The 19,346-nt window shown below is 37.8% G+C and overlaps 1 protein-coding gene across 3 annotated transcripts in view; it reads right to left on the bottom strand.

The window, feature by feature from the left end:
- Positions 1 to 2,257: 2,257 nt before the first annotated feature.
- Positions 2,258 to 19,346, bottom strand: part of LOC106871477 (pecanex-like protein 4) — a 76,917-nt gene continuing 59,828 nt past the window's right edge. For all 3 annotated transcript variants that reach the window (XM_052968988.1, XM_052968987.1, XM_052968989.1), the window contains 8 exons: positions 17,720 to 18,543; positions 15,242 to 15,375; positions 13,515 to 13,998; positions 10,936 to 11,791; positions 9,827 to 10,188; positions 7,689 to 7,809; positions 6,765 to 6,951; positions 2,258 to 6,054 (listed from right to left, as the gene is read on the bottom strand). In XM_052968988.1, the coding sequence (XP_052824948.1) occupies positions 5,803 to 6,054; positions 6,765 to 6,951; positions 7,689 to 7,809; positions 9,827 to 10,188; positions 10,936 to 11,791; positions 13,515 to 13,998; positions 15,242 to 15,375; positions 17,720 to 18,543 (3,220 nt within the window). In that variant the 3' untranslated portion in view covers positions 2,258 to 5,802. The remainder of the gene's footprint in view (positions 6,055 to 6,764; positions 6,952 to 7,688; positions 7,810 to 9,826; positions 10,189 to 10,935; positions 11,792 to 13,514; positions 13,999 to 15,241; positions 15,376 to 17,719; positions 18,544 to 19,346) is intronic.

Raw genomic sequence — 19,346 nt, 5'->3', positions numbered from 1 at the left:
GTTTAGCAAGAGGATATATCCAGCCAATTTTTGTTCCTCAAGGCAAGCATGACTGTGTGGTTAAGAAGCTTGTTTCCCAACCACATTGTTTCAGGTTCAATCCTATTGGAGTATACCATAGGTAAATTTCTTCTATTATCACCTTGAATTCACAAAGCCTTGTGAATGAATATAAGTGGAATTGATGAGCAGAAATTGAGAGAACCTTCTTATATATGAGTGTTTGTCTTGATATTGCATATTTATAAATGAGATTCACCATCACACATGTGGTGTTGCTTGTTTCCAATCTTCCATGGAAACCTGCCTGACCATGGGGAAAAAAAGATACCATGCTTGGAAACATGTGAAGGTTGGTGATAGGTAAGGCATCCTGTTATAGAAAATCTGCCTTAATGAATTCCATCTGACCCGTGCAAACATGGAAAAGTGGATGTTAAAACAGTGATGAGGATGAAGATAAAGGAATTGGAAACAACTGCCATCTGTAAAGATGTTTTTGAAACTTCTTCACAACTTGTGGAATATTTTGAGTTAGAATTTGCATGAATAGTATCTGAGGTATGATTGGTGTCCTGCAAGCTGTTATGGATGTCATTTATCATAACTCAGCAATCACAATGTAATAAAGTTTATTGTGTTATAGTAAGTAGTATAAGGTACTTATATTAACCTTCTTTTTTCCTGTCACACTTAATCCTTTGCAATAGAAATAGAGTGCCATGGAATTTGGTGAGGATATGAAAGGGTGGGTTGGGGGCACTGCAGTGCATTGTATACATAATTAAGGGTACCATAAAACAAAAATTGAGAACCTGTGCAGCATTAGTGAATACATATCCTTTAGGTTTTGACCAACACAATTTTGAAATGTGCAAGTGAAGACTGCTAGACTATATTATTTGGTAATCCATTCCAAAAGTCAGTGATTCTATTTGAATAGAAACATTTACAGGTAGATTGAAAGGTATGTAACTTTTAAAATTTAAAAACATTTTTTAAAGGAATATCAACTAGGTTATTAATTATTCTATAGATTATAATTAACTCTAGATCTATGCATTGATATTTGTCTGTTGTCTTGAAACGGTGCTACTTTTTGTCAGCGAATGTTCCAGTATTTGCACATGAACTTGAAATCATTATAGTATGATACACAAAGAAAAGAAAAATTTAAGATTCAAAAGTTTCTGGTTTAACCCTTTAGTATTCAGATTATTGTCAAATGTGATGCTTATTTATTCACATTGTTTTGAATTAATCAAACATTATCTTGTAGTTTTGAGATTTCAATGGTATGACTGTTTTTGTTTAGAATGACAGTGTAGGGTAGGTGTGAGAGGCTGGATCTTGCCAGTTTAAATATCAAACAGGTAGAATATTTGGGCCAGATATGACCAGTTTAAATGCTAAAGGGTTAAACAGAGAATTCAATTTGATTCTTGTAGCTGACCAGACTCAAGCACTTCCATTTAGGCACCCCCATCCCACTTATCTCACACCTTGTTGTGTCCAATCCCAACATTAATTGCAACTACACCGGCTTCCCTTTCCAGAATATTGGTTCTCTGGAATTTCCTGCAGGTGTTGACTTACAAAAATTCAAGAGAAACATTAATGGCATCATTCTCACCAGTCTAGGTGAGCTTGCAAAATCATGAGCACTGCCCATTCCACCAACCCAAAGAATTAGTATTAATGTCTTTTCTACTGTTTCATATAAAAGCAGATTAATATATATATATATATTAAAAAACCTTTCCTTTACCTAAAATAGCAAGGAGTATCATTAGAAACTAGTGCAGGAATTTATTTTTATAACTTAACTTTGATTTAGCATATTTCCAGATTTTGTTTTATCTAATTATGGTCAAAAGCATCTTGCTCATCTCCTTCAAGCAATGTGAGCAAAGTGGAATGGCATTGTCAATGTAACACAATTGATCTGCTTTGAGCCAATGAGGTAGTCTCTGTGTGGTGTCCTGACCTGCAAAAATGGCAGTCAATCTGTCCTACTGTTTTTATAAATGAAAGAAACTCTGGATAAATATAGTCCAATGACTAAGCAACAAATGGCTAGTCATGAGTTGGAGAATTTTTTTTTACCATAGATATGCTGAATCAGAGCTGATTTGGATGATGTTGATGATAATGAAGAAGAAAAAAACTGGCTACAACAGAAACAGACATAGGGAAAATAACAATACTGAAACATTTGTTTTAAAGAAACAGAGAAAAAAAAAAAAAAACAGCAGCAGAATTTTGATAAACTTTATTTGAATTTATACTGCTAAAGAGTTTGTTCTTTTTAATTTTTGTATTCTTGTTGCAATGAGTAAACAGTTTTTCTGTGAAGAACAACTCTTCAACTGAATTTAAGGGAAAAGGTTATTTTCTTGTTTGGAATTATATATATATAGAGAGAGATATATCAGTCAATTGCTGGATGGGCACTTGTTGAGCAGTGTTAGATGAAGTAGTAGCCAAAGCACCTACCTGACTGCAGTGAATGCAAGCATATTAGATGAGGAGGAAGCATCTTTGTCAAGTCACTGAATCTGTCAAAACAACACAGTCACACCTTCCCTCACATACAAAAATATTAAAAACAACCCACTCCCAACAGTCTCTACTCATGCTGAGACCAAATTTTACAAATCTTGTATTTACAGGACAAGATACAATGATGAGAGAAAAAGAGAGAGCTTATATGACTTCATTTAACTTGTTGATATAAAAAAAAACCGTTCCTTAATTATGTATCTACATTCTCTTAAGTATCAAGACATCCACCACTTCCCAATGCTTGTATCTCAAAGGATATAATTTCTGAGGGAGGGAGGGAGAGCTTTTATGAGGCTTTCAAATTATTTATATACCAACCAAATTTTCTCTCACACAATTCAAATCATCACTGTGTACAATACTAACACAACATATTCACATCCAACAAGGGAGCTTCTATGTAAATAAACCAACCTTTGAAAAAATGATCACCATATTTCACAGGAATTCATAAAAACTAATATTTACTTAAAGACTGATCTGCAGCATTAAGCATGTGAGAGAAGAAATAAATCTCTCCAGCGCTGATGTAGGATAACAGTTTATCACAGGTAGCATGCTCAGAAAACCTAATACTTGTTTCATGAGGCATGTATGAAGTTAAATATTTGTTCCAGCAATTCAGAGTAAAATCTGCAGACAATTTTAACCCATGACTTATCAGCTAGTTGATAGTTCATCCAACAGTAAAGTAAATGGTTTTGACAATAAGGATTCAGTTATTTGATCAACTGAATTAGTATGTAAGAGGCTGAACATTCCACAGACACACGTCTCTTAAGTTTCAAGCAAAATCAGCTTAACAAAATGCTCTACCTTCAAATTAACCATTAAACTGTGTTGCTAAATTTCTTATTAAGCACATTCTTAATGTTTTCTCAATGCTGGGATTGTGTATCATATGGAAACCTACCTATTAATAAAAGTGAAGGAGTGATGTAGTGGAAAAGCTAATTGATGTCTAAGATTTTTATCAATATTTAACATGTATTTAGAAATATAAGCCAATATATTATTGAAAGGACTGTATGATTAACTTTTAGCACAGTGTAAATGCATCACGTTGCCATATGAGTTTTCTATGCACCTGCAGCTACAGGGGAGAAAATTCATATGGTGCCATGATGTCTCCAAGCATGTTAAAGGTTAATGAAAAGATAGTTATATTAGTATTTTGTGTTCAATTCCTGCTCAAGTGTCAATTGTATTTTAGTCTATATTGCTGCAGTTTTCTTGAAATTTCATTATAAATTCCACTGTGATTTTGTGGTCAAAGTTTTCACAGTATTAGTTGGGTTAACATGAAGTGTTCAAATGGCTTTATTTCAGCCATCAGTTAATTTGGTCACAACTGAGTGGGGCTATACAACAAGAGCACAGGCAGAAAATTATAATCTGTGCAATGGATGCATAAGCCACCTTACACATGCACATGAAAATATGCAGACATATCCACAATTACAATCACATTTACACACACACACATGCATTGTGAAAAAAAAATAATGCCTCTATGAACCAGAGGTCAATAAAACTGATGGGAAACAAAACTTCTGGATAGGAATCTGTTTTACCAGAGGTAGAATTCTCAGAAGAATCAGCCTCTAACTTTCCCAACCTACCCACAACAATATGAACTGAAGTGTGTCAAATAAAGTGATATATCAAGAGACACAATAAAACGTTTATAACTCAGGAACTGGTAGTGGTCCAATGTATAAACTAATCAATCATTTCACACACATGCACACACATGCACACACACACACACACAAAGAACTATGCAACTGTCTAAATAAAACAATTATTGTATTAGTGGATGAGAAACATGCTTCTGTATCATATATTATATACAGCTGTCCAAATTTCAAAAATGAACAAAACAAAAAGACACCAATGTGAGGAAAAACTATTGAATGTCACACACTTAAGTGTGTGTGTGTGTGTGTGTGTGTGTGCGTGTGTGTGTTTTCAACCCAAATATTTTTTCACAAAGAATAAAAACTTCCAATTCCTGCAATATCACTCTACAAATAACCTGTATTGAATTCTCTCTCACACACTTTCGCTCTCTTGAGTACAACCTACTTACTGTTCTCTATGTGTATATATTTAAACAAACATAAACATATATATATAGACTTGCACACACACATATATCTGGGAATAAAATCCTGCATACATATGAAATATACACATCTATGTAGGCAAAAAAAATTCAATGCTTGTGTTCACAACAAAAAGACAGTTTGTGTATGACGACATGTGTGTGTGTATACACACACACACACACACACACACACACACACACACACACACACACACACATAAGTACACTTGATAAAGAAAAGACAACTAAACCCCAACATTGCACCAGTATGAAAAAGATAACAGTTTATACATCATATCATCATATATATATATATATATATATATATATATATATATATATACATACATACATACACACACACATCAATACATGAAATTTATGAACAAACTCTCCTGTTTTGTTTTATACACACACACATACACTGTTCTGTTAAAAAAAAACAAAAACAAATGACCTGTTCATCTGTCTTATGTTACACTTACATCTGACCAGCATAAGATTAGGCCATATCTGTTTAGGTGAAAAAACAAAAAAACACCAGCTATCATAGTAGTGTAGGAGGAAAGTGTTCTGTGTGTGTGTCATTTAAAGTTGCAACTGATATATATAGTCGGCATTCAAGCACAATTTTCAGCACATTGCTTTTTTGATTTTACTTGGTTCTTACTAATATTACAGAATGGTGGTGGTGATGTCAGAAATTGTAGACAGATGCTCTCCCCCCCACCCCTCACCAACGGTTTATGGTATCCATTTCGATGCCTCACTGTTCTGAATCCAATCCCTATCAGAGTTGGCTTTGTACGTCATCAACCAATTAAATACCACCAAATTCACTGAGGGGATAAATTCAATTGACTGTATTTTCTACAGTATAAAATTGGCTTTGTACCAAATCAGACGTCTTTTGTTTTTAAATTAATATATTATTGTTATTATATCATTGTAATAATAATAATAATAATAATAATAATAATAATAATACTAATAATAATAATAATAATTACTATTATTATTTCTGGAGTATTTTGTTTGTTTTATTAAAATTTTTTGTTATGTACTATTGTTTTAAATATATTTTTTTTTGTTCTTTAATTTGTCTTTTGTAACAGATGAGGAGATCTTCAAAGGATTGGTATGGATATCGGGTCTGAAGCAAAGATTGGGTAGCCAAGAGGTGGATCAGCGGCCTGGACGGTGAGATTGCGAAGAATGGTCGGATGGGCTTGGATGCTGTAACGCTCCTCATCATCATTGGTGAAATAGAGGAGCTCAAGGCTAAGGTTGGCCCATTGACCACGTACGACTTCTGGGTTCAGGTGACCCACCTGTATCATGACATCCTGTAAGGTCAACACTCGGCTGGTGTATGTTGCCTGAAAAAAAAGAGAGAAAAGAATGAAGGTGTCCTATAAACACACTGATGTTGCTCATTCATCAAACTCAAAAACATTAGCCTTGTAATGAATACAAATACTATAAACATATTATCCGATGGCATGTAAAAAGCACCCAGCACACTCTGTAAAGTGGTTGGTATTAGAAAGGGCATCTAGCTGTGGAAGCCATACCATAAGAGACAACTGGAGTCTGGACAGCACCTGTCAAACCGTCCAACCCATGCCATGGAAAACTGACAGTAAATGATAATGATATTTAGGTTAACACTTTCACAAACATACACATACAACAGGTTACTTCTTTACCAAATGCAAGCAAAACAAATTGTCTTTTAAGAAACACATATAACTTTTCAACAAAAAACAAACATGCTAATCTTTTAACAACTATTGTACAAAAGGTAGAAAGTTAAACTTTTAATACCCAGCTGCTTAACAACTATAAATCTGTTAGCCTTTTCAGAATCATATATGTATCAACCTTTTAACAAACATAAGCATGTATTACCCTCCATGCGGTATGTTAACCTATTATCTCTATCACACACACAAATGTGAAACCTTTACCAAAACAAAAATATGCCAACCATCTAAGAAACAAATATTAATCCATTTCTTAGATTGATAAATTTATAAGTCCTAGAGTTAAAAACAAAAACACATTGGTTCTCCAATTCAGTTCTTACCTGTGAGGTGTTGTGCCCTAGAGAAAACAGATGTGGTTTTCCTGCCAAAATAGCTCGGCTCCAGTCAGGATCTGACTCTAAGCCAATAAACCAATTTTGGTCATAGTCCTCAAGGAATTCTTTCAGTTCTTCATGGCTGGTGATTGGGTTCATCAGTACCTCGTCCATCATTAATTTAAAACCATATCTAAAAGAACATTTTTAATTAGGAAGCAAAATAATAAAATTAGAAATTATATTTAACTTGAGCTCTATATTTACAGTGAGCTATGAACTCTCCTGTCAAGAACAACCTATGAACACTCAGTAATAGTCGCCCATGTACAAATCTGAATTAGGAACTGCAGCAACATTCATTATGTGTTCCCTTAGCTCTGACATCATCAACACAAAGCTTTGATAAAAAAAAATATATATAGTCCTAGATACACCACTAAAAACTATTACAGGTGTTACCCAGATTTGAGAATAACTTTGTAACAAGAACCATGTTGTTACAAATTGTTTTAGATGCCTATGTAATCACAGACAGATATAAATATGCTCTTGGCCCTCCCAACCATGACCCGGTGATGCATCCAGGATGTGACAACTGGTGAGTTATAGGGCTATAAGAGCAATTGGCTGGTACTTATTTCAGTTGAGTAGAGTAGAGCAATGTGGAATGAAGTATCCTGTTGAACACAATGTGTCACTTGCTCCAGGAATTGAACTTACAACTTTATGGTCTTGAATTCAATACTTATCAACTAGGTCACATGCCTTCATAGATATACTATGAGTAAAAAATAGAATTGTCATGAAAGGAACATCTTTCATTGTAAGTTTGCACAAAATTAACTGGAGATAAACAACAACAACAACATGTAGTCTCAGAAATCACAGAATGAGTAAAGGTCACAAAAAAGAAAAAAAAAACAGTACCTAAAAGCTTTCAATACGATCGTCTGTAAGTCTTTGTTTTCAGCTAACCAGTCCCACATAGCATTCCAGGGTATATTACCAATGTAATATTTATAAAGGTAGCTGGCAGGTGAGTGGACATCTGAAGCAGAAGAAATGTACACTGGATTAGCAATGAAATAGAATCAATGTTAGGGCAGTCAATTGTCAGAAAAATGCTTAATGAGAATTCTTCCAGAGTTTTGCATTCCAAGTTCAAATCTCACTGACTTTCATCCTTCCAAGGTTAATAAATGAAACAACAGCCAAATACTGAAATCAATTCTACCCCTTCACACTCTCTTGCTGTCCCTGTCTGTCTGTCTTTTTCAGAAGCAACTATACATGCTCTGAGAGAGTTGAGGGAGACTACTCACAGTAACCCTTTTGAGCAAGAAATGGAAGTAGGCTGATTTAAGGGCCAGCAACAGCTACTCATATTGCAAAATCCATCCAAATTTAGCCTTCACTTAACACAGGACTGCACCTCTGTCAAAGAAATGAGATGTGGGTGAATGTGCCTCACAAACAGCTACCACACTTATTCACTGTCCAAGATTCTCCACTAATTCCATGGGATCAGCACATCCCCACACACATCAGCTATGGCATACCAAACTCTTTCCAGTGAGTGTTGACAACAAATGGACCTTCTGATCAGTGAAATGTGTTCCATACACAATAAATAAAAGAGCAGTCTTTGCAATCTGGTTGGATGAAAACCGGAGCGAGACACGTTGGTTAAGCAGTAATAAATAATGGATGTGATATATGCATTTGCCATTTTTACTTGAACATTCAGGGACAACTTTCTCACAGCCCATTTCTGAGTAGACACATCATCCACCCTGCTCTAACCTTGTCCCAGTTCCTGTCTACTTAGAAGTCTAGAGTAAGTTCAATCCCAAGCACCTTAAAAAATGCTTTAAAAAAAACAGGAAGAATGTCAGCAATTTTTGAGGAGGAGATTAGTCAATTACAATGACTCCAGCACTTTATTTTATCGCCTCCAGAGGGAAGAAAGATAAAGGCAGGGTTTGAACTTGGAATGTAAACAGCCGTAACAAATGCTTCAAGATATTTTATCTGATGTTCTAATGATTCAGCCTGACCCTTATCAATAATTGTTTCTGACATAGACAAAAGGACAGAAAATTTATTTTTGGTTGAGAGTTTTTGTGGATTAAAATGACCTCAGTATGTGACTGATACTTCATTTTATTGATACCAGGGGGATCAAAGGCACAGCTCACCTCGGTGAGATTAGAACTCGTTGTAAAGAATGTAAAGAACCAGAACAAAATGTCACAAAATATTTTTTCTCATGCTCTAATGATTCTGCTAATCTGCTACACTCATAACAACTGCTGCTGCTGCCGCTGCTGCTGCTGCTACTACTACTACTACTACTACTACTACTACTACTACTACTACTACTACTACTACTACTACTACTACTACTACTACAGCTGCTAGCAGCAGCAGCCACCGCCATCACCGCGAGAACAACACAAAAATAGCTACAATGAGAATAAGCCAATGATAGAGTTCCTACAGGATTGCTTGTTCTGCTAAAAATAGCAGCTATACCTACACATCTATTTTTAGTTATATATAACTCTTAAAAAAGATGCGATAATCATGACTGGGTACTCTTTGATCATAAGTCTGCTGAATCAGGGCTGATTCGAGGGTCAAATAACTTTTATCTTTTACTTGTTTCAGTCATTAGACAGTGGCCATGCAGGGGCACTGCCTTGAAGAATTCTTAGTCAAATGAATTAACCCCATACTTATTTTTTGTTAAGCCTGGTACTTATTCTATCAATACCTTTTGCCAAACTGCTAAGTTACAGGAACATAAACACACCAACACTAGTTGTCACGCAGTAGTAGGGGACACAGACACAAACACACACACACGCACACACACATGACAGGCTTCTTTCAGTTCCGCCTACCAAATCCACTCACAAGGCTCTGGTCGGCCCAAGGTTCCATGCAATGGGACTGAAACTGGAACCATGTGGTCAGAAAGCAAGTTTCTTACTACATAGCTATGCCTGTGTCTGTATAGAAAAACAAAAAAACTGTAATGTGAACAACCAAAGTAGACAAACCTTGTGACTCAAATACTGATGAACAGGCCATGGTAAGCTGAGAATAACTATTCATTAACAAAGTGTCGGCTGCCACTTCAGAGATCACATGTTCAACGGGCATTTGGTCAGTTGCGCTCCAGGCAAGCTGCCCCAGCACATAGGTGTACCAGTCACGTGGGAAGCTATCCTGGAGTTTAAGGAGCCAGGTTGGCTCAATTGGTAACTCACGCCATTTAACTGGGAGGCTCAACTGTGATGAGTAGATGCATTTGAAGTCTGGGGAGCCAGCAAGACTGGTCAGGGGACGGTAGATACTGCTGCTGCCGTTGGAGTGTAGCTTCTTCTGTTGGTTCTTAGAGTAACATGGCTGAGGTGAAATACTGAAGAAAGAGAGAGACTGAAGGAGTGCATGTGATGGAGATACTAAAGATACACAGAGAGAAAGAAGGTGAATGAAATTAAATAACCAATACTCTTATTATAACAAAAACTGCCACTATCAGTACTACCACAACAATTATACAAAATCATCTGTATTTATAAATCATCATCATCGTCGTTTAATGTCCGCTTTCCATTCTAGCATGGGTTGGACAATTTGACTGAGGACTGGTGAAACCAGATGGCTACACCAGCCTCCAATCTGATTTGGCAGAGTTTCTACAGCTGGATGCCCTTCCTAACGCCAACCACTCTGAGAGTGTAGAGGGTGCTTTTACGTGCCACCGGCACGAAGGCCAGTCAGGCGGTACTGGCAACGGCCATGCTCATAATGGTGTATTTTATGTGCCACCCGCACAAGAGCCAGTCCAGGGGCACTGGCAACGATGTCGCTCAAAAGTCCTTACACATGCCGCGGGCACAAGTGCCAGAAAGGCGATGCTGGGCACAGGTGCCATCGCAATTTCGCTTTCGTTTGCCCCAATAAGTCTTCGCAAGCTGAGTTTTGTGTCCGATGAAGGAGACGGTGATGTAGACTATGATGGTAGTAGTGGTAGTTGAGTGAACAATAATGATGATGATGGTATTGACAGTGATGTGACAATGAAGATGAGTAAAAAGTGACGATGACAAATACAGTAATAGTGATATATGAATAGAATATGTTACTGCAAAATGTGACTGACCTGTTGATATCAGTAACTGGTAAACCAAACACAGACGGTTCAACAAACAGATCATCATCTTCCGACTCCTCAGTGATCTCTGGTTTGGCCCGAGGTTGGACAATTATGGTGATGGGTGAGATCTGGTCCTTCTTCAGCACAGTCATCGGGGCTTTCTTTCGGTTGTCCAGGGTGTCCCGGTCCTCAGACCAGACGCTGTCCGTGAAGCTGGCAACAGACGACGCCCACGATAACTTGCGCCGTTGTGCAGCAGCTGCATTGGCTGCAATAGAGGAGTCAGCTGTAGAGGGACGTGATGAAGCCTGGCTGGCATCTATTCGGAAACTGTTGCCCACGGCAAAAAGGTCGTGATCAGCCATGGATATTTTCTCAGACTTCTCCCCAGGAATGTCAATAATTTGGGGCATTTTTTCCATAAAGGGCATCTGTCCTTCCTCCTTCTTCTCTTTCACTTTAAACACATGGTGAAGCAGTAACCAAACAAAACTCTTAAGAAAGTAAGATTTTGCAATCAAGAGGCTGTTGGGTGAGTCAATCACCCCAATGAGAACACTGCGTGCATCAGAGTAGGTCTGTACCGGGAACGCATCATAAGGTGTAAGCGTGTGGAATGGGTACTTGTTGAAGGAATTCCAACTGAAAGCTGATGATACTGTGCTGCCGTGCAGGTGGGGTTCAAACGTACTCTCAAAGTGTGTGTCGATGTGTGTCGCCTCAACTGTGTGGCACGTAGTCTCCTGAAGTTCAAGTCCCTTCACACTGATTGACACGTGGCTACTGCCTTGTTCCAACACACTGATCCAGGCAAGACGGTCTTGGAAACGTACCAAATAAAAATTCCCTGGGTTTGGATCACCTGAAAACAAAAAAAAAATAAAACAAAAAAGATTAATTTTAAAGTCCAGCAAAAAACTGTCCTCTTGAGATAATAGACAAACTGAAGCAAGGATTGATATTGCTTAAGCTCAAGTTAATCCTAACTGAGCAGACATTCCATCCACGACCATCTTGCCTTTCTAGAAGCATGCAGAACTAAATTTTCTTATATATCCTTTATTTAAGACAAGATGTGATTTAAGAGAGCTTTGGCTACTATTTCTAGCAAGTAAAGTGAACACATAGAAGCTCTCTTGTTATTGACAGATAGTTAGGAGTTATTGACAGATAAAAAGAAACCTTGTAGATTGTAACATTCATTTTATTTGACAGCAATGCTTGAGGAGGAATTCCAAAATGCAAGTGAAATTTTATGCATACAGACAAGACCTGATGTTAACCTATTTAATGTGTTACACCTCAAAGCTACCACCACTATGATCACTCCTCACCTGTTAGTAACGAACAAGGATGAGGATATTAATCTCAACAGCATATGACACTACAGGATAGGTCAGTGGTTTCTAATCAGGGTCCATATAACTCATAGGGGCCCGTATAAGATTTTGTTGTTAAAAAATATCCACAACCATCATCATCATCATCATCGTCGTTTAACGTCCGCTTTCCATGCTAGCATGGGTTGGACAATTTGACTGAGGACTGGTGAAACGAGATGGCTACACCAGGCTCCAATCTGATTTGGCAGAGTTTCTACAGCTGGATGCCCTTCCTAACGCCAACCACTCAGAGAGTGTAGTGGGTGCTTTTTACGTGCCACCGGCACGAAGGCCAGTCAGGCGATACTGGCAACGGCCACACAAGAGCCAGTCCAGGGGCACTGGCAACGATCTCGCTCGAAAGTCCTTACACATGCCGCGGGCACAAGTGCCAGAAAGGCGACGCTGAGCACAATTAGTAATATAACACACAAAATATTTTAACACATAAAATATTTTAACAATCTTTTTTATACAATTCCTAATAATACTAATTTATTTAAAATTATATATTATTTAAAATATAATAGGATTTTTTTTAAACATCGAATGGCTATGAGGGTCCATCTGAATAAAATAGGGATCAAGGGAGTCCATAGATAAAAAAAGGTTAAGAACCAGTTGTCATCATCATTGTTTAACGTCCGCTTTCCATGCTGGCATGGGTTAGATGGTTTGACTGAAAACTGGTATCCGGGGAGCTGCACCAGGTTCCAGTCTGATTTGGCAAGGTTTCTACGGCTGGATGCTCTTCCTAATACCAACCACTCCAAGAGTGTAGTGGGTGCTTTTTATGTGCCACTGGAATGGGTGCCATTGACATGACATTAGCAACAACTGTGACTATGATCTTACTTGGCTTGACAGGTCTACACAAGTACAGTATATCGCCAAAGGTCTCGGTCACCTGTCACTGCCTCTGTGAGGCCCAACGCTCCAATGGTGCTTTTTATATACCAGTCAGACCCATACTGGTGTAGGTGATAATGATGATGATGAGGAAACCTAAATACCATCACTATCCTGCAGTTGGATTAGTCTCAATGCCAAGATGAAATAAACAAATAGTAGGGCCATGACAGTGTGAGATGCTGGCTGTAGAGTTGGTGGTGGAATTGTGTTTGCAGAGGAGGTGGAGGAAGTGAAGATTATCAAAGAAGGAAAAGATAGAAAAATGTAGAAGGAAACGAGTGCTTTACTCACCCAAGGATCCTGATGTGAAGGCACTGTGCAGGCTGCGAACAAGGGCCATTGCAAACTGGCGGTAGTAGATAGAGTCAGGACAGATGTTAGCTGAACTGCCTACTGAAGCTGGCCAAAACTTGATTGGTCTGGGGAAACCAATGAAGAGAAGTGGCAGAGTGAAGAGTGGCAGCAGTGGTGCACTTATCACCGTGGTAACAGCTATTAGTAGCAATACGACCGGCAGGAAGAGGATGGAGAGGCAGAATATGGTGCCCGTTCCTTGTCGTCTCAGTTTTCGGTCAGTCAGTGAAGTGATGAGGATAGTGAGAAAGAAGAAGACCTTGTTGATGAACTGAATGAAACGATCTCGTACAAGGCTGAGGCCAAGGAGCAGCAGAGGAGCAAACTGCCTCTTTAACAGCCAAATATCAACTGGTTTCATGAGGATAAAAAAATGGCAGAGAGAAACTTCAAACAGAGAATGCACTGTGCTCTGCCACACCTGAAACAAAGAAAACAGAAAATATTTGCTTAATAATAATAATAATAATAATAATAATAACAATAATGATAATAATAATAACAATAATGATAATGATAATGATAATAATAGTAATAATAATAGATACATACATACCGACAAGACTATAAAAGCTAATAAACTGGATATTATTATAAAAGATCAGACAAAGAAGACGTGTTTATTAATTGACATGAGTATTCCCTGCAATCATAATATAGTGGCGAAAGAATTCGACAAGATCAGTAAATATAAAGACTTGCTAATAGAAATTGAAAAAATGTGGCACCTCAAGGTGACTACCGTACCAGTGATTGTAGGATCTCTAGGAATGATAAAAAAAAAAAAAGTACTGAAACTTATTTGAAAATGATACCAGGCTTACCATCCCTACAAGAAGTGCAAAAAATCGTGTTAACTGGAACGACTCATGTACTGAGAAGAGCATTATCGCTGTGAAAACAACATCCATTCATGAATTTTTTTTTTTTTTTTCTTTTCAAAGTTTCAGCTCAGAGCTGCGACCATGCTGATGCACCACCGTGTATTTATTAATTTTTTTTAAATACATATTTTACCTGTGAATTTGCGTGTGTAAACTGGAAATGTATACAATGAGTTTCTCTGCCCTAGGTGTACGGAAAACACTCGGCGAGAAATGGAAAAAAATTTGAAGAAAGAAGAAAAAAAAAACAACAACATAATAATAATAAATGCCCGGATGCAGTACTAGGCAGTGTCTCTCATGGCTTTTGATCTTAATTGATTGGAAGTGTTATCATGTACACTGTTTTGTCTTGGTATAAAAGATGGGCTACAGTAAATAATCTGCTCAATACCACAGATTTGCTTCTCATTTGCTTGATCTTAACCATTTGAGCATGTCCCTTAGTGGCTGACGATATGTGCATCTCTGATCATGATCATCCTAGTGATTCAGCCAGAAGAAATGTAATTAGTTCATGTAATCCTGCATCTGGGTCTGTTTGATGTGGAGAGAAACTGAACCACTTCCTCACATTTCCACCTCCTCCATTTCAACAAGTCATTCTATCAAACACTAAATTATAATACCGGATATGCTGTGGTATGACATCAATGTACTACAATACTGACAATACTATGATATCTATTGCACTAAGACATCAATAGTACTATAACCAGTTCTTCTATGATATATGAATGCATGATTAAAATTTAAAGCCTAAATAATACAGAGACTCACCCATCTGAAGCTGCGCATGATGCCTAGAGACCACCATATAAGCCGTGTATTGTTCATCTGGTCTATAAGAGGTATAGTGGACTGTACAGGTTTCAAACATACTATCAAATATGCAATCATAACCATGGGTCCAGCTGGAAGGAACGGAACATGGTGTTAATAATGAAGTGAGGCAATTAAGGGTGATCTCGAGCAAGTGTATACACATACACACACAAGCAAAATATATGCAACATGAACATAGATTATGTTAAACTATTCCAACGTATGCTAGCATGGAATACGGGTGTTAAATGATGGTGATGAAAATGAATGATGATACATACAACATGCAAACACACTCATGTCACACACAGAACATACAGACTCACATTATACACATATGTATGCATACTTTACAAGTACAACATGAATGCACATACATTATACATACAGAATGTAAACATAAACTATACATACAACATGCATACAAACACACATTGTACATGGAACATGCACACACATACACACAGATTATACATATATAATGTACAGTTCTACATTTAAGAGATGAGGAATTATGTACATTATTTACATTTGACAGATATTTGTCCTCATCTTGTCTGTTGTTAACACAACGTTTCGGATGATATACCCTCCAGCCTTCATTAGATGTCTTGGGGAATATTCAGGTCACTGCCTGGAATCGAACTCAGAATCTTGGGGTTAGTAACCAGCACTCGTAACCCCTATGCCATATGCCCATGGGTAATTATGGAGTGAATTTTAGGGCTTATAAATCTAATGTAAATAATGTATATATAATGTACTGACACATTATACTTACAACACACACATTATACAGGGTGGTCCAAGAGTAGGTTTACAGTTATCAGGTAGGCACTTTAAATTTCTTTTAAAACATTTTATTACATTTAAATTTCTATCTTACAAACTGAAAAGGAGCTTGACAAAATTAACTAAATTAGCATAGAATAATGGTTTCATATTTTTTTAATAATTAAGATCTAAACTGTTAATATTTGAATGCGAAAGAGATAGTTGAATAACTGTAAACCTACTTTTGGGCCACCCAATATATAAAACATGCAAACACACATGCTATACTTGCATAGCTGAAAGAGCCTACAAACACTTAATTGAACCTACTAGAAATGGTTGCCAAGTCTTCCCTAATTCACATCTTACTGGCTTAAGAAATAAAGATGGACACATTGAACATTATAGTCCCTGATATGCAAATGATGGGATGGCCATGATTAATATGTCTTTCTTTATAGGTTAGTCCAATTAAGGCTGACCTAGGGCTAAACAACACATGCATATGCAACCCCATAATATACAGACATCCAACTCAACAAGGTTGCCATCATTTGTTTGCTCAATATGCGAGAAATAGTTACCAAATCCCCATCAAATCACACCCAACCACCCTCAAAGAAGGAAGAATGCATTAGACAATGAAGTCTTAGGTAAATGATGACTAGAAAAAAAAAAGACTGGAAAGTAGTTGCTAGAACACTTATGATTAAAAATCTACTGGATCTAGACTGACCAAGGGTTGTACACATACAAACACTGATACCTATGGATGCACACTTACACACATATCTAGAGTCTGCACATTCAGACACACTACACACACACAACTACAAAAGGGACACACTTTACACACACACAACTACAAAAGGGAAGAGAAACACAAAGAGGATATAGATCTATCTAGAATAGTGGCTCTCAACTGGGATCCATATGGCTCTTGGGGGTCCATATAAGATTTTGTTGTTAAAATTTATTTCCAATAAATTGGATATACTTCTACAATATAGAAAATATTTTAACAATTCTATTTTATACAATTCCTAACAATGGTGCAGGAGTGGCAGTGTGGTAAGTAGCTCGCTTACCAACCACATGGTTCCAGGTTCAGTCCCACTGCGTGGCACCTTGGGCAAGTGTCTTCTACTATAGCCTCGGGCTGACCAAAGCTTTGTGAGTGGATTTGGTAGACGGAAACTGAAAGAAGCCCGTTGTATATATGTATATGTATATATATATATATATATATGTGTTTGTCCCCACCAACATCGCTTGACAACCGATGCTGGTGTGTTTAAGTCCCCATCACTTAGCAGTTCGGCAAAAGAGACTGATAAAATAAGTACTAGGCTTACAAAGAATAAGTCCTGAGGTCGATTAGCTTGACTAAAAAGGTGGTGCTCCAGCATGGCCGCAGTCAAATGACTGAAACAAGTAAAACAGTAATGTTTAATTATTAAAATATATTAGGAATTTTTAAACATCAAAGGGCTAGGCGGGTCCATCTGAGTAAAATAGGAATCAACGGGGTCCACAAGTAAAAAATGGTTGAGAATCACTGATCTAGAACAATAAAACAATTATAAAAGCATATAAACAGAAACAAATAAAAAGCAGATAAAGAAAAGAAACAAAAATGTTTAGGCATTTGGTACTGACCCCATTTTATGATGCACTTCCTTAGGAAACCAAAAACTTTGAGGATGCTTTTACGTCGTTGGTAAACACTGACACGGTGTACGGTATGCGGATAGAGAGGGTTACGCCACAGCCCAAACACAATGTACACTCTCTGGATGTCTTGCAGTACCTTTTCTACAATGCAAAAGCCAACAGTGATGTAGCCAAGTGAGTACCAGGCTAGCTCGGTACTTAGTGCATAGTCAAAGAAATAGAGTACTCCAGACTCGAGGCTGACACATAAGGTCATTAGTGTGTGGTAGAGCACCTCTCGATAACCCCAGCTCCACATGAAACCCTTACTGTAGCCGTTGATCCAGCTATCATTTCCACCACCTCTACTGCCACAGCTGACCATGCTACCATTACTACTACCACCACTACCTCCACCACAACTGCCAATGCTGCCACCACCACTACCGCCACCAAAACCACAACCACCACCACCACCTTGAGCTCCATTCGATGCAACAAGTGTGACTTTGTCCTTCATGAGGGTCGCTTTGTTGTTGTTGTGGATATTGTTGTTATTGTTGTTGTTACTGCTGCTGCTGTTGTTGCTGTTGTGACTGCTGCAACTGCTGTTGCTGCTATGGTGGCTGTTGATCGTGTTGGCAGGAAAGGAGGTTGGGGGAGGGGGCGATGTGGCAATGAGGTGCTGGATGAGCTGGGTACCAAGTCCACCCAGGTCCAAGCTGAGCAGATAGCCGAAGCCAGCAGCTATCACAATGGAACCCAGCATGACGGGCATATAGAGTACTACCAGATAGATACAGACAGACAGAGCTAGCATCAAACATGACCTGGAAAAGTAAAAAAGAGAAAATTTAATAAATAAATACATCAATAAAAATTAACAAAAATATTGATTTCTTATGTATGTACAAGGATAAGTATAATTGGGTGAACTAAACCCTAATATATTACTGAATCTTATTTTCTAAACACCCAATAGATGAATGATAAAACTAGGTGCAGGAGTGGCTGTGTGGTAAGTAGCTTGCTTACCAACCACATAGTTCTGGGTTCAATCCTACTGCGTGGCACCTTGGGCAAGTGTCTTCTACTATAGCCTCTGGCTGACCAAAGCCTTGTGAGTGGATTTGGAAGATGGAAACTGAAAGAAGCCCGTTGTATATATGTATATGTATATGTATATATATGTGTGTGTGTGTTTGTGTGTCTGAGTTTGTCCCCACAACATCGCTTGACAACCGATGCTGGTGTGTTTAGGTCCCCATAAATTAGCGGTTGGGCAAAAGAAACCAATAGAATAAGTACTAGGCTTACAAAGAATAAGTCCTGGGATCGATTTGCTTGACTAAAGGCGGTGCTCCAGCATGGCCTCAGTCAAATGACTGAAACAAGTAAAAGAGTAATGAGGGAGCTCCTATGTGGTCATTCAAGCTGCTAAAGATAGCAGTTAAATCTCCAACAAAACATACTTTACTATCTTTAAGAAGGATACACTGGCCAATGTAGTAGTCTTGATATACAAAAAGGTGGAATAGTTACAGCTGATATGTCTTAATCAGCACTGATCTGACTAAGCAAATTAAGGCGCCTCACCTTGCCTTCAGGAATAAGAATCTCTGCAACAACTTAG

The sequence above is a fragment of the Octopus bimaculoides genome, chromosome 6 (genome assembly GCF_001194135.2).
Source record: "Octopus bimaculoides isolate UCB-OBI-ISO-001 chromosome 6, ASM119413v2, whole genome shotgun sequence".
Lineage (NCBI taxonomy): Eukaryota > Metazoa > Mollusca > Cephalopoda > Octopoda > Octopodidae > Octopus > Octopus bimaculoides.
Note: the sequence above shows the minus strand (reverse complement) of the source record. Positions and strands in the feature narration are given on the sequence as shown.